This window comes from Impatiens glandulifera, chromosome 1, assembly GCF_907164915.1.
Source record: "Impatiens glandulifera chromosome 1, dImpGla2.1, whole genome shotgun sequence".
Classification (NCBI taxonomy): Eukaryota; Viridiplantae; Streptophyta; class Magnoliopsida; order Ericales; family Balsaminaceae; genus Impatiens; species Impatiens glandulifera.
The window spans coordinates 106910492-106922092 of NC_061862.1; the positions used below are offsets into that span (position 1 = coordinate 106910492).

At 32.2% G+C, this 11601-nt stretch overlaps 2 protein-coding genes across 2 annotated transcripts; both read right to left on the bottom strand.

Annotated features, from left to right (window-relative positions):
- Positions 1-4638: 4638 nt before the first annotated feature.
- On the bottom strand, positions 4639-8218 carry LOC124919514 (molybdate-anion transporter-like). Its single transcript, XM_047459765.1, has 8 exons — positions 7838-8218; positions 7375-7519; positions 7115-7283; positions 6304-6574; positions 5546-5811; positions 5260-5475; positions 5077-5185; positions 4639-4994 (listed from the first exon to the last, which is right to left on the bottom strand). Exons 1-8 carry the CDS (start codon positions 7986-7988, stop codon positions 4918-4920), a joined length of 1404 nt encoding a protein of 467 aa, XP_047315721.1. The 5' UTR covers positions 7989-8218; the 3' UTR covers positions 4639-4917.
- Positions 8219-9571: 1353 nt separating this feature from the next.
- LOC124922753 lies at positions 9572-11108 on the bottom strand. The gene is made up of 4 exons (XM_047463461.1): positions 10666-11108; positions 10495-10574; positions 9891-9966; positions 9572-9803 (listed from the first exon to the last, which is right to left on the bottom strand). Exons 1-4 carry the CDS (start codon positions 10963-10965, stop codon positions 9702-9704), a joined length of 558 nt encoding a protein of 185 aa, XP_047319417.1. The 5' UTR covers positions 10966-11108; the 3' UTR covers positions 9572-9701.
- Between the last annotated feature and the right edge of the window lie 493 nt (positions 11109-11601).

Consider the following 11601-nt stretch of genomic DNA (forward strand, 5'->3'; position numbering starts at 1 on the left):
GTTGAAAATGAAACAAATCATAAGGTTAAATGCTTAAGATTCGACAACGGAGGCGAGTACAAGGATTAGTATGGTGAATACTATTCCCTGAACGCCTCAAGAGAATGGAGTAGCTGAACGGATGAATCGATCATTGAACGAATGTGCTAGGAGGATAGATTACATGTAGGGCTGCCTAAAACCTTATGGACAGAAGCTATCAATACTGATGCCTACTTGATAAACAGGAGACCATTTGTTCCTCTTGAATTCAGAATTTCTGAAGAAGTATGGAGCAATAAAAAGGTAAACATTTCTAATTTGAAAGTGTTTGGTTGTTTATCATATGTTCATATTAATGAATGTGATAGAAGCAAGCTTGATCCAAAGTCTAATAAATGTTTTTTCATTGGTTATGATGATATCGAGTTTGGTTATCATTTCTGGGATAATCAAAATCGGGATAATCAAAATCGGAAGATCATACGTAGCAGAAATGATATCTTCAATGAACAAGTTCTCTACAAAGATTGTGTTGGAAAGACATCAGATGGTGATTCCAAGTTGAAAGAGACTAGTATGGTCGATTTGAGAGAATTTTTAGCTGAATATATATCGTCTATTGAAGAAGACCAGTGTGTTGTTGAAGATGAAATCGTTGAGAACGTGGCCTTGGAGGCACATCAGCAAACACTGATTATACAGTTGAGAAGATCGTAAAGGAATAAAAAACCAGTCGAGAGGTGGTCTCTATCTCTTAATTATATCTTGTTGACAGATAAAAGGTGAACATGAATGCTATGAGGAAGTAATATAATCTGATGAATCGATTAAGTAGGAGTCTGTGATGAAAGATGAGATGGAGTATATGTTGAATTAGACTTGGGAGCTCAATAAGCTGCCAAAAGGAAAAAAAACACTTCACAACAAATGGATCTTCAGGATTAAAGAAGAATATGATAAAACTATGAGGTACAAGGCAAGGTTGATTGTGAAAGGATTTCAACAGAAATGATGTATTGACTACAATGAGATCTTCTCTCTAGTAGTTAAGTTGATGACAATCAGAACTATTTTGAGTTTAGTTGTGAAAGAAGACCTTCATCTTCAACAAATGGATGTCAAAACTGCTTTTCTTCATTGTGATTTAGATGACGAGATTTATATGCGACAACCAGAAGGATTTGAAATCAAAGGAAAAGATGAGCTTGTGTTTAAGCTTCAGAAGAGTCTGTATGGTTTGAAACAGGATCCAAGGCAATGGTACAAGAAGTCTGATAGCTTCATGAAAGTAACAGTTTTCTGAGGTGTGAAGCTAATCATTGTTATTATATCAAGAGGTTTGATAAATTATACGTTGATGACATGTTGATTGCTGGAGAAAGCTTGTATGAGATTAACAAGCTCAAGAAAGAATTGTCTGAAAAGTTTGCAATGAAGGATTTGGGTGCTGCAAAACAAATCCTTGGGGTGAGAATTTTCAAGGATGAAGAAGTTCTCAAGCTTTTACAAGAATAATATGTGAATAAAGTTCTTAGCAGGTTCAACTATTGTATGATGCAAAATCAGTCACTACCCCTTAATTAGTCACTTCAGACTATCTAAAGATCAGTCGTCTTCAACTGAGGAGGAGAAAAATTATATGGTCATTGTTCTGTATGCCTCTATCATTGGTTATATTATGTATGTGATGGTTTGCACAAGACCAGACATAGCACATGCAGTGAGAGTTGTTACCAGGTTCATGAGCAACCCAGGTAGACAACATTGGGAAGCAGTAAAGTGGATATTACGATACTTAAGAGGAAATACGGGTCTCGTTTTGTGTTTTCGAAAGTCTAATATGGGTTTGGAAGGATATGTTGATGCTGATAATGGTGGTGATGTTAATAATAGGAAGAGAACAACATGGTACATTTATACTCTGGGAGGTACTGCAATCAGTTGGGTTTCAAAATTGCAGAAGATTGTTTCTCTTTCTAGTTGTGAGGAAGAGTATGTTGTTGTGATAGAGGCTACTAAGTAGATGATGTGGTTACAACCCTTTTGTGAGAATTGGGTCAAGAATACGAGGAAAGTGTGTTGTGATGCGATAGTCAGAGTGTCATTCATTTAGCAAAGAATCGTGTTTATCATGGCAGGACGAATCATATAAAGGTTCGTTATCATTTCATCTGGTCAGCTTTAATGATGGAGTATTAGCTCTTGAGAAGATTCCCGAAAGTGAGAATCCAGCTGATATGCTGACGAAAGCTGTGACAAATAAGAAACTGAAGTTGTGTGCAACTTCAGTTGGTCTTCTTCGTTAAGACACCGGATGGAAAGCCGCTACCGATCGAGAGATTATGAAGTTAGTCTCCAAGTGGGAGATTGTTGAGTTATGGAACCTATATAGGTATAATAAACTCTACAATTGTTAATTAGAGTTTATTGAGTTTGTATTTGGTTTTGGGCTTAGACCTGACCAAGAGTTATTTAGGTTTATTATCTCAATGTTACCCTATAAATATGTGATTATTAAGAGTTTACATGGTTAAGATAAAGTTCTATAGATAAAGTGTGAGGCAAAAACTTTGTATTCCTTTTTCTTCATAGTTAAATATGGTGGCGACTAAAGTGGACGTAGCTCAATTTGAGTGAACCACTATAAATCTGTGTTTTCTTGTATTATTCTTTCTTGCGTTTTTACAGATTGTTTCAAGCATGTCGGATTTTGGAGATACAAATCCTAACAAATACAACCTTCTGTTTAGTTCCCTCTATAGTTGCTTCATAGGCTCGTTGTAGCTCCTCGTCGTGGGTGCTCGATTTTGCCATTGCTTCTTACTTTTCTATCCACTCCTATAAAATTCACCTTAGTAACTATATCCACATCCGAGCAGAAAAGGGAGACAATTTAGATATCTATATCTTCGGCCTCATTTCAGTCATAAAAGATGCAAGAGAAAATAAATGTGACATGACAAATTATTAAATTTCCTTATACTTCATATTCATGTATAAATTCCAGTATTATTAGGCTTATATGTAAAATAAATTAGTTTTCCAAAATTGTAAAATATCGCTTCAAATACTGCAGAGTGGAAAGCATGTCCCGAAAAAGCAAGTTATTTTTTTGAACTATTGGTCATTGGAAAGGAGAATAAAATACTTGGAGAATGCAGGTTTCGGAAACCCACATGTGAAATGTTGACAGAAATATTTTGAGAGGAATTTTGAATTTATCACTCAAATGATTAATTTAAAAACCACTTCAAGAATAAAAAAAAATTATGGAACTTGATAAGTCAGGTTAGAAAATTTTCAAATTTTAACAACACCACCAAAAGATTAGACAGGAATGAATGATAATTTTATATTAGTTGTTTGTAATTTTATTGTGATTACTTGCTTAATTTGAATGTTTTATCAATACAAATATAATTTTGATGATATGTGTACTTATTTATTGATAGTGGTTATAATATTATTTTTTTATTAAAGTATATTATAATTTTTTTATTTTAAACTAAACAATATAAAAGTAATTTAATTAATATATTTATTTAGAAATTATATTTAGATTTTTTTTTGAAAAAAATGTAACCACAAGGGGTTAAGTAAATAGCCCGCAAACACATTTAACAAGCACTGACCTTATCGTCTGACGGACTCGAACCTAAAATCTCTCAAAGAGTTTGAGGAAATTCACATTTGGTTGTCGTTAGACTACAAGAGGGGATCTAACCTAAAATCTCTCAAAGAGTTTGAGGAAATTCACATTTGGTTGTCGTTAGACTACAAGAGGGGATCTGTTTATAGTTAATTTATACCAAAAAAATTGAATAATTTCTTTATAAATATTTAATTTAAATGAGATATATTTATAAATTAATTAATATTTTATTTCAAATGTATTAAATATTTTGTAGTATAATTATTTATTTATTTAAATTATTTAAAATTTAAATGTTATATTATATAATATGGTAAATTATGGTTGTATTTATATTGTGTTTTAATTTTTTATTTAATATAATTTTTTAAAATTAAATAGTTTTATAATTTAATTTATGTTAAAATAAATTTTAAAATGTAATAAAATAAATAATATATATTAATATTAACCTTTGTTAATATAAAATAAAATAGTTAAGTAAAGGATAATTTTAATATTTAAATGGATAGAATAGTTAATTAGTTGAATTTTAGGATAAAAACTTTAAAAATATCTCAATAACTAAGGATCAAACCAGCCCTTCTCTATTTATTAATGAATTTATGCCACTCAAATTAGGTACTTTTCACTCTATAACTAACTGTTATTTGATTTATTTTAAATTAAAAAAAAAAATCGATTACACATTATAATTATTATTATTATTATTATAAACATGAAATCATTTAATTTATCAATAAAAATATCAAAATATTCCTAAGAAATCAAATTGAGGGTATTATTTAAAAAAATGAAAAATAAAGTTATGAAGAGTTTGAGTTTGAAAAACAAAATTGAACATATGTATATTTAAGTTATGTATAAGAAAAATATCATCAAACTAACATCATGTGTTAACCAAAAAAAAATTATAAACATTTTCTCAAAAGTACCCATACCAAAATTCCAAATAGACTCAATAGATGGTAAGCTTTGCCACCTATATGTGACATTAGTTTGAATTTAGAAATAGAAAGAATTATTGATATTCTCATAAATAATGTGTTCATATCATATCGTCTTACCTTCGGTACATAGATATATATATATATATATTCAGAAACTAATAATATCTTTAAACCCCTAATAAGCATAGCAAAGGATCAATTGAATCCCATCCAACTCCATCTCTTCTTCTTCTTGTTGTTTGATTCAGTCTTTCCCAAAAATAATAAACCCAATTCAAATTTCACCATTTACCTACTTATTTGCCAATTCCTGTACCCAATCCAGTTAAACCCTTAAACGTTCCCACGGTCTTCAGAAGGGTTAAACGCCTCTTCTTCCTCCTCTTGATTCTGCCTCCACTCCTGCTGCCCTGTTTCATTCATTAAGCAACATGGTCTCAAAAACTTAATCCATTTACTATAAGACAATAAAGAAATCGATTAACTCCTTACTTGGCTTTTGATTTTCGACAAGCACCATGAGACGCTTCTGCAATATACACGCTACTAGAAGGAAGAACGAACACATACCGAACATAAACATGATTGGAAAAGCATCCACCTTGGAAAAAAATAAGCAAAATATGTTAACCACATGCAATTTACGTTAGAAAACAATTTTGTAGCACATCTTACATTGTATAGCACCACGCAAACGAAGATGTTGAGAGGTATACGGAAGAAGTTCATGATCGTGCTTCTAGATTCTTCAGGAATATATTGAGATCTCATCTTCATAATTGAAGGCCAGAATATTCCAACACATGCCTCGAAAACACAGAATCCAATTAGCTGGATTGAACCCGAGAATGTTATGCTTCCACCTTTCACACCCGTAGATGGTAACAAGTACTGTTGATGAAATGTTGACCATAATCAGATACTTTGTTTTAAAACAAAAATACAATTTCGTCGTACTTACACTTGTTAAGACTGGAATAAGAAGAGCCACAGATGATATAGCAAACACTGTCTGCATGTAGCTCTCGACTTTGAGAGATGAACGGGCCATCAAACGAGATGCAGTTGAGCTTCCCAACATTGAAGCGAGCATGAAAGTAGCGAAAATAAAACCGTGAGGAATGTCTTCTCCGTTTGGACTCAGAGCTGGTGTCCATAAGAACACAAACGTGTACATTGAACCTTCGAATAAGGATTGTATGGCGCCAAGCAATGCGATTTTTCCATCTAGATCATGTGGCAAAATATTTGATTAAAATATAAACTGTCCAAATTTCTAAATGCATCTTTATCCCCAAATTAACTGTTTTGTTATCAATTATTTTGAGAGAAAAAAAAAATACAAACTAAATGAAGCAAAAATTACACTATAATTTGGATTACCATCAAGAAAATAATGTGTAAACCAAATGAAGCAACAATGATTAAACTAGCCCCCTTTGAAAACACTTGCAATACTTGTATCTAGAAAAATTTAACTCACAAAAGGTAGCTCAAGTGGAAGTTCAATTTGCACTAAAAACGCCCTAAATCGAAGTGGGGCCTGACTCTTGTGAGAAAGATTGTGACAAAATATTAGTTTTCATACCAAAATCCAGTTACAACTTACAACCACATATCCATTTTCTTTACATTAATTCCTTTCTATCTTTTCCATCTCATGAATATAGATGTGGTACACATAGGGAAATAAAGGAAAGAATGGTCTAAAGAAATAACCTGAGGCAATGGCGACAGCTGCACCTCTGAATTGTGTAAGCAAGTCCTTACTTTCAGAAGGATCGCCATAATTCTCAGACCATGATGATATTATAATCACCATCCCAATAGTAAGAAAGAAAGCTGCTGCATCAAAAGGAGCGACAGGCCCTAAATCTAAAGACCCAACCAAAAGATTCCCAAACAAACCAGCCAAAATAGCAACCAGTCCATTTCCAAGAAATATTGCCTTGGAGAATGTCACTGACAGCCATTGTTGTTCGAAACCTCTCTACAAGAAAAATTATTCAAACAAGTTAAAAGCAAAATCAACATGAAAGCCATAAATGTTGACTAAACCAAATGAAAATATCTAAAATTTATGTATGTGATAGGTAATTTTTCTTTTATGAATTTGGAAAGTTAGCCCGATCCCACACTCATGACCTTACGTGGAATCGAACCCGAAACATTTGGTCTCTTAGACAAGACTCTAGTCACATAAGCTACCCTAATGGATTGTACGTGATATGTAAGTTGATTTGATAAAATGTTAAAATAATGTCTTAAAAGTCATTAAAGACCAAAGTTGTCCTTTGAATCCTCTTACTATGTTACGTGATAACTGATATGTAAGTTGATTTGATAAAATGTTAAAATAATGTCTTAAAAGTCTAAAGATTAAAGTTGTCCTTTGAATGCTCTTACAATACCAAGTTCAATCGTGAGATAATTAGCTTAATTTGAGTTAAATCTAAATAATGAAAGTGATTTAAAATAACAGTTATAAAAAAGAACATTAAGAATCAAACCCTTCAGAATATTGCTTCACCTTGTTGTGTTCGGCAACTAGCCAAGATTCGAAAGCCGAAAACAAGAGAGAAGTGGCGATTCCTCCCAAAACACGACCCACCATTAAGATTTTGTATTGAGGAGAATGCTTTGTGATGCAGCTAAGGATGTAAGTTATGCAGTAAGTAATACATGCCCTCTTCCGACCCCTGAAGAAGTTTAACATCAGTTCAATAGCTTAAAAGGAGAAAGAAATGATTAACTTGATGTCTTAAAGAAGAGAGAAAAGGATGGATTTACTGTTTATCAGCTAGAGATCCAACAATGGTTCCAAATAGCATGGAGGAACCAAAACCAGCAATAAAAAGCTGTCCAATCTCTCCTTTGGTGAATCCATAAACACTGTAGAGATAGTAAACATATGGACCCTGCAACCAATCACCAGCTGGAAACCATATTCACGTTTAATTACTCTCAAGAAGAGGAAAAAGATGAAAAATAAACCGTAAATCTTTAAACTAAGAAGTTCATTATTCAGATCTTTCGTTCAGATGCTAAATGTTAGCTAATACATCCAAAAAGATAACAGTCAGTTTCACAATAATGAAACGGAAATTGAAGAGATCCAATATTCAAACCTGAAAAGATTAAATACAATGCAATGCAATGAGTAAGGCTCAGATCCAACCGAAGTAACTAAATAAAGAGAAACCCAGATCTGAATCAAACGAATAATGAATGATAGAAAGGAGAAAGAGGGTACCCATCATGAGAGAGTAAATTAAGAGATAATTGTTCTTAAAGGCATTGAAAGGAGATGAAGTATTGATTCGATCTTTGCTGGTCTTGCTGAGTTCCAATGCAAGAACTATTGCCCCAAATCCTCCAAAAACTAAGTAGTAGAAGAGCTCCATTGCTTCTCACGAAGATCACCGGATCTCTTTGTATTGTGTGATTGTATGATTGTTGGTGCCTAGTTGAAATGAAAGTTGGTAGAATGTATGTGTATATATATAAAGAGATCACCTTTTCACCACTCCCGATAAGGTCTCGCCAATTATTTCAAGAATTTCCATAATTCCGGTGGGGAGGGACCGACGGATTGATATTGGATCTAAAGTCTCCTTCTTGTGTGAAAGCCCGCTTCACTGTCGGCAGCAACTAATTCCTTAATATGGCCCAACATTTTTTTCCTAATCTCTATATCTGCATTTTCTTTTTAGGATTCAAATATATCCACATCAAATAATTGTTTTAAAAGAATAATTATCTCATACAAATATTTGATTTTAGTAGATAACATGATTTACCATAAATTATTAAAAAAATAAATAACCGACATATATGATTTAAACAAAAATTAGAATCGAGAAATCAAAATATATAATATTCGAAAAATTATGTAAAGTAGTTGTGAATAAAGCATCAAAAAGTTGAAAAAGACTATAATAAATTTGAATTAGAAAAATTCGAATAAACTCGATAGATAAGGTAGTTCAGACGTTTCATCATCACGAAGTTCGAATGAAATCATTTTTTCGAATATTCATATGAAGTTAATGTGTACTACACCTTAAATTGAGAATCAATTGGTTTCAATTGATCTCTATTGTCCAAAGAATAATTTACTACAAATTCAGCTATATTGTCCCCATATGAATTGATCTCTATTGCCCGAAGAATAATTTACTACAAATTCAGCTATATTGTCCCTATATGATACGATACTCAAGAGAAGTGTAAGCGCAGAGCCTCGCGATGAAAAAGACAACGGCTATAGACCTACAATTGGTTAGTGAAATTATTGGAAAAAGGAAATCATAATGGTTAAGATTACCTAGATGATGACATTAAAACAAATGAAAAATACCATAAAAAAATAAAACTCATGTTGCTCTTGGTAGCCCCTTGGTAGTTGGTTTCTATAATTTTTCTGTTAAGGTCCCCTTTTGACTTGGAAGTATAATTTTTCTGTTAAAGGTCCCCTTTTGACTTGGAAGAATTTAATATGGAATCGAGATTAGGTTTCGATGAATCAATCACACACAATTAGAATAATTATGTTATTAATGTTGCTTATAGAGTTTATTTAAAAGTTTTCTGATCCAACTTGTAGCGAGTTAATCATGACAAACAAATAAACATCAAGACGACTTAATGCAAAATCTCTAGTATCTTTGATGTTTTGATTTCCCGATACTAGTTTGGTTCAAATCATATGTATTGGCAATTTTGTGATGTTTGTAAGTGGATTTTTTTAATAACTTATGATAAATAGTGTACTTGTGTGATATCTCAGAGGAACAGATAAACCAATTAAGTTTTTATAAGGTAAGAGAAAAAAAAAACAATCGGGAATAAGAAGCATAATGAGGCATCAATTTAGTAATTCTTTCGATAAGCTAAGATGTATATGATCATAGGATATCTCAGTTGATGTTATCTTGTCAATACTCTTACCTTTTCTCTTCTAAATAGAGACTACGATCTCAACTATGATGTCTACAATTTCACAAAAAAATACATTTCCAAAATGACTATATTAAACAAAGAAAATTGGGTTCATTTCGACTTATAATCCCAATGTTACTGTCGAGTCGTCAAGGAGTTTAAAAGACAAAACAAGGCTAATGCTTCTTCCTTTCTTCATCAACATCTTCAAGATGCTTTCCAGCCTTTTGAAACATCTGAAAACCTTGAATATCTCCATTTTTAATGCTTACTTCAAGCTGCAAATGGGAAAAGAAACCATTAAAGAGAAAAAAAAAGTTGGTTGTTGTTTAGAAACAAGAAAAATTGAATTGAAGATCTTCCACCTGTATGTGCATAATGCACAAGATAATGCTGGCAATAGGCAACCAACTATCTTCTGGTGATAAAGACAAGTTTGACCTGTATAAACAAGAACATATGAATTAAAACTCCATGAAAATGAAAAAAAAAATAGCAATCTCAGTCATTAGTCAAGAATCAAGCAATCTATAAAGGAGCTATTTCATGATTTAGAAACAATTGGTGTTCGTAAATGGATCTGGGTCAGATTAGGAAACTGCCAAAAGAACATTTGTGATACAAATTCAGACTTCTGTTTTCGATTTGAACTGAAATTTGGATAGTTTGTAGATATCGTGACTTTGAAAGCAATGTAGAACTTAATAGAAGGTCCATCAAAAGGCTGAATCTTGAGAAGAAAAAAGTAGACCCATATTCAATTTGATTGACAGAAGATTAAATGGATCAAAGAACAATCGATGAACTAACCAAGGTAAGCTTGTTTCAAGACAAATCCCCATCTTCAAATCAAACCCAGAAAAGATTAATTAAAAAGAGAAACGCAGCTAACCAAGACAAACTCTATAGCTATCTCAAATTTCAATCACTTTAAGCATACCATCCATCATCAAATTTACAAAATCAAACCTCAAATAAGGAGCCAGATACACAATAGCATAAACAGCATAACGAGCTTCACCAGTATCCAACCACGCAAATACCCAACTCTACAAAAACAAAGAAAAACAGAATCAATAACCCAATAACCCAATAATCAATAGATAACATACTTCAAAATGAGGAAGAAAAAATACCCACCATCCAATTAAAGTAGGGAATAAAACTTATGATCCCCATAACAGCGAATCTAGCATCAGTAGTATCGATCAAAGATTCAGCTTCCTCCTCTTCCTGAGATGGAGCGATCGGGAAAACGAACGAATTGATAATACAGCCTCCGATTGCCGCCGCAAATGGCGCGTCAAACGACAGTTCCGCCCTGGGCTGCCGCCAGCGATTATTTTTGGCAAGACATGGATGGAGAGGTCTGAGATTTGATACAAGAGAGGGTTTGAGAGAAGCGATTGAGAGTGGAAAGAGAGTAGTGAGAGAGAACATATCTCGAATGAAAGCTCCTGTTGCTGCTTCAAACAGGGAGATATGTAAATATTAATCATCGCCGCCGCCGCGCCGTCGCCGCCGTGGAGATTTACAAACGTCGCAAAGCTGCCGTGAATAATCGACTTTCGCGCTTCCGTTTCATCTTAATCATTATTCTTATTAAAAAAAAAAAAATGTTAAGTATATTTTCTATTTTGATTTTTTTATTACAATTTATATTTAGCTAATCATACAAGTAATTGGAAGATTAATTTAACTGAAAAATAAAACTATAATTCATGTAATATCTTTCTTTATCTAGTTTTTATAACTATTTAAAAAATAAATATTCACAATTTCAATTCAATAATTTATCTTAGGATAATAATTTTTATAGAAATAATGTTACTATTCTTATAATTAAGTAAAATTAAAAATTAAATAAATTAGTTTGCAATAATTGAAAAGACAATTCATGGGTCATAGTCACTCTTAAGACTAAGGCAATATTTTAAGATTAATTATTATATATTATTACGAATCTATAGTCTTGTTTGGTTTAAGTTATTTAAATAATTAAAAAATAAATAAATATTATTTCACTCCCTTTTAATGTATTAAATTACTCAATTCATTAAATAAAATATTTAAAAT

Coding starts and splice junctions, on each gene's coding strand:
- LOC124919514 (XM_047459765.1), bottom strand. CDS start 7,988: ATGGAGCTCTTCTACTACTTAGTTTTTGGAGGATTTGGGGCAATAGTT. Junction 7,520..7,837: donor AATTTACTCTCTCATGATGG/GTACCCTCTTTC, acceptor TATGGTTTCCAG/CTGGTGATTGGTTGCAGGGT. Junction 6,575..7,114: donor TAGTTGCCGAACACAACAAG/GTGAAGCAATAT, acceptor TTTTTCTTGTAG/AGAGGTTTCGAACAACAATG.
- LOC124922753 (XM_047463461.1), bottom strand. CDS start 10,965: ATGTTCTCTCTCACTACTCTCTTTCCACTCTCAATCGCTTCTCTCAAA. Junction 10,575..10,665: donor TTCCCTACTTTAATTGGATG/GTGGGTATTTTT, acceptor TTGTTTTTGTAG/AGTTGGGTATTTGCGTGGTT. Junction 9,804..9,890: donor TGTGCATTATGCACATACAG/GTGGAAGATCTT, acceptor TCCCATTTGCAG/CTTGAAGTAAGCATTAAAAA.